The 2,092-nt window shown below is 55.2% G+C and overlaps 1 protein-coding gene across 1 annotated transcript in view; it reads left to right on the top strand.

The window, feature by feature from the left end:
- The first annotated feature begins 623 nt into the window (after nt 1-623).
- The window catches only part of loxl1 (lysyl oxidase-like 1), a 24,666-nt gene continuing 23,197 nt past the window's right edge, over nt 624-2,092 (top strand). Inside the window, exon 1 of the mRNA XM_012834442.3 lies at nt 624-2,092. This exon is cut by the window's right edge and continues 804 nt beyond it. Coding sequence (XP_012689896.1) covers nt 1,708-2,092 — 385 coding nt within the window. The 5' untranslated portion in view covers nt 624-1,707.

The following is a 2,092-nucleotide window of genomic DNA, read 5'->3' as shown; positions in this document are numbered from 1 at the left end:
GGGAATGTTTTGGCGGACACCTGGACCAGTGAGCGGGCACGCAGGCAAGAGGAGCGGATGTTCTTGTTTCCCGGGCGATAACGGAATGTGGGAGGTGGGTGCAGGGAGAGGAGCGGAGAAGAGGAGAGGAGGAGAGGAGAGGAAAAGAAAGGAGAGGAGAGAAGGGGAGAGGAGAGGAGAGGAGAGGAGAGGAGCTAAGGGCGATGTAAATCAGAGTGCCGTCACAGATGGTGATGTTGACTCTGGAAGGCGTTCAGAGAGAGAGAGAGCTCAGCCTCTGCAGTCCAGGAAACAACTCTAGCACTAGGGCCATGTGGGATAACTCTCTGTAACTCTCTAACACACACACACACACACACACACACACACACACACACACACACACACACACACACACACACATGTGCACATATACACACATACATGCACTCTGTCCAACTCTCTCTCACTCACTCACATGCTCTCTTGAACACACACACATACACCGACACAAACACCGTCCAACTTTTATTTTTCTCTCTCTCTCCCTCCCTCACTCACTTACATGCTCTCTTGCACACACACACACACACACACACACACACACACACACACACACACACACACACACACACACACACACACACACACACACACACACACACACACACAAACACTCCTTCCAACTTTCTCTCTTTCTCCCTCCTGCTCTGTCACTCACTCGCACGTTCTGCAACTGTCTCAAACTCTTTCTCTCTCTTTCTCTCCGATTCCATCGTTCTTTCTCATGCTCCCTTCAAAAAAAAAAAAAAAGCCTAGGGTGGAGGTGGGGCAAGAAAAACTTTTGCGAAGCCTTTTTTTCACAGCCCATTGTAAGCAATCAGAGAGGCAAATAGCAACCCAGTGAGCAGGACACTCTAACCCAGGCACACTCTCTCTCTCTCTCTCTCTTTCTCTCTCGCTCTCTCTCATTCGCTCAGTGACTCCCTTGCCTCCTCTCTCCCTCTCCCTCTCTCTCTCTCTTTCTCTTTCTCTCCGCGACTCAGGGAGCAATGCTCAGTCCACTATCGCCTCGTCCACACACACACGGCCAGGCAGACAGGGGATTTTCACACCACGCTGCCACTGCTGCTGAAGGACTCCACCGCCACAACCACCACCATCACCAACACCAACACCACCACCACCACTGTGTCTGGCCACCCGCGGACCTCGACCTCCCCCGCCAGACGCCGGTCCCTGCCCAGAACGGTGCTCCGAGTCTGGGACGGCTCCTGTGATCTCCCCCCCCCCCCGGGCTGCCGTGTTCGTTTCAGACCCTTGCGGACACAGCAGCACCAGGAACAGCAGATGGACTCCACCACTCACCCTGCAGCGTCCAGGCTGGGTTAGTGGACCCAAAGTTCCCCTCGCTCTGGTCCAACGCCTCCAGCTTCTCCTGTGGGGATTTCATGCTCTGTCTCTCAGTCTCAGCACAGCCAGAAAGAGGAACTTTTTTTTGCGCGGTGGGTGTTTCTGGAACTTTTGTGACTTCTTCAACTGAGCCAGTTCTCTTCAATCTCACTCACACACTTTCTCTCTTTCTTTATTTCTTTCCGTCTCTCATTCTCTAAATCTTTCATTCTCTCTTCTACCTCTCTCTTTCTGTCACTTTCCCTTTTCCTCTCTCTCTGTCTCTATCCTTCCACTCTCTCTCTCTCCCCCTCTCTGTGTGTTTTCGTGGTGAACATGTTGCCAGCTGTGTTGGTTGTGTGTTGGGTCGGGGTTCTGCTGGGGAGCGGACGGACTCAAGCTCAGTCACAGTCTCAGGGCCAATCCAGGCCCGGTTCTTCCCCGGCCCAGGCCCAGGCCTCTGCCCAGGATGCTTCCTCCCACCCCTGGAGGCAGATGATCCAGTGGGAGAACAACGGCCGGGTCTTCAGCCTGCTCAACAGCGGCGCCGAGTATGTCCCGGCCCGAACTCCAGAACAGGACCGCAACCACCGGGTCCTGCTGGCCGACACGGCCCAAAGAACCCGGCGCCCACAGGGCGGAAATGTCCGGCGCCAAGCACCTGCTCGGAGCGGGTCCGAGACCGTCAGGGGGCAGGCCCGGCACCCCTTTGGGTTCGGAC

Source organism: Clupea harengus, chromosome 20 (genome assembly GCF_900700415.2).
Source record: "Clupea harengus chromosome 20, Ch_v2.0.2, whole genome shotgun sequence".
NCBI classification, from domain to species: Eukaryota; Metazoa; Chordata; class Actinopteri; order Clupeiformes; family Clupeidae; genus Clupea; species Clupea harengus.
Note: the sequence above shows the minus strand (reverse complement) of the source record. Positions and strands in the feature narration are given on the sequence as shown.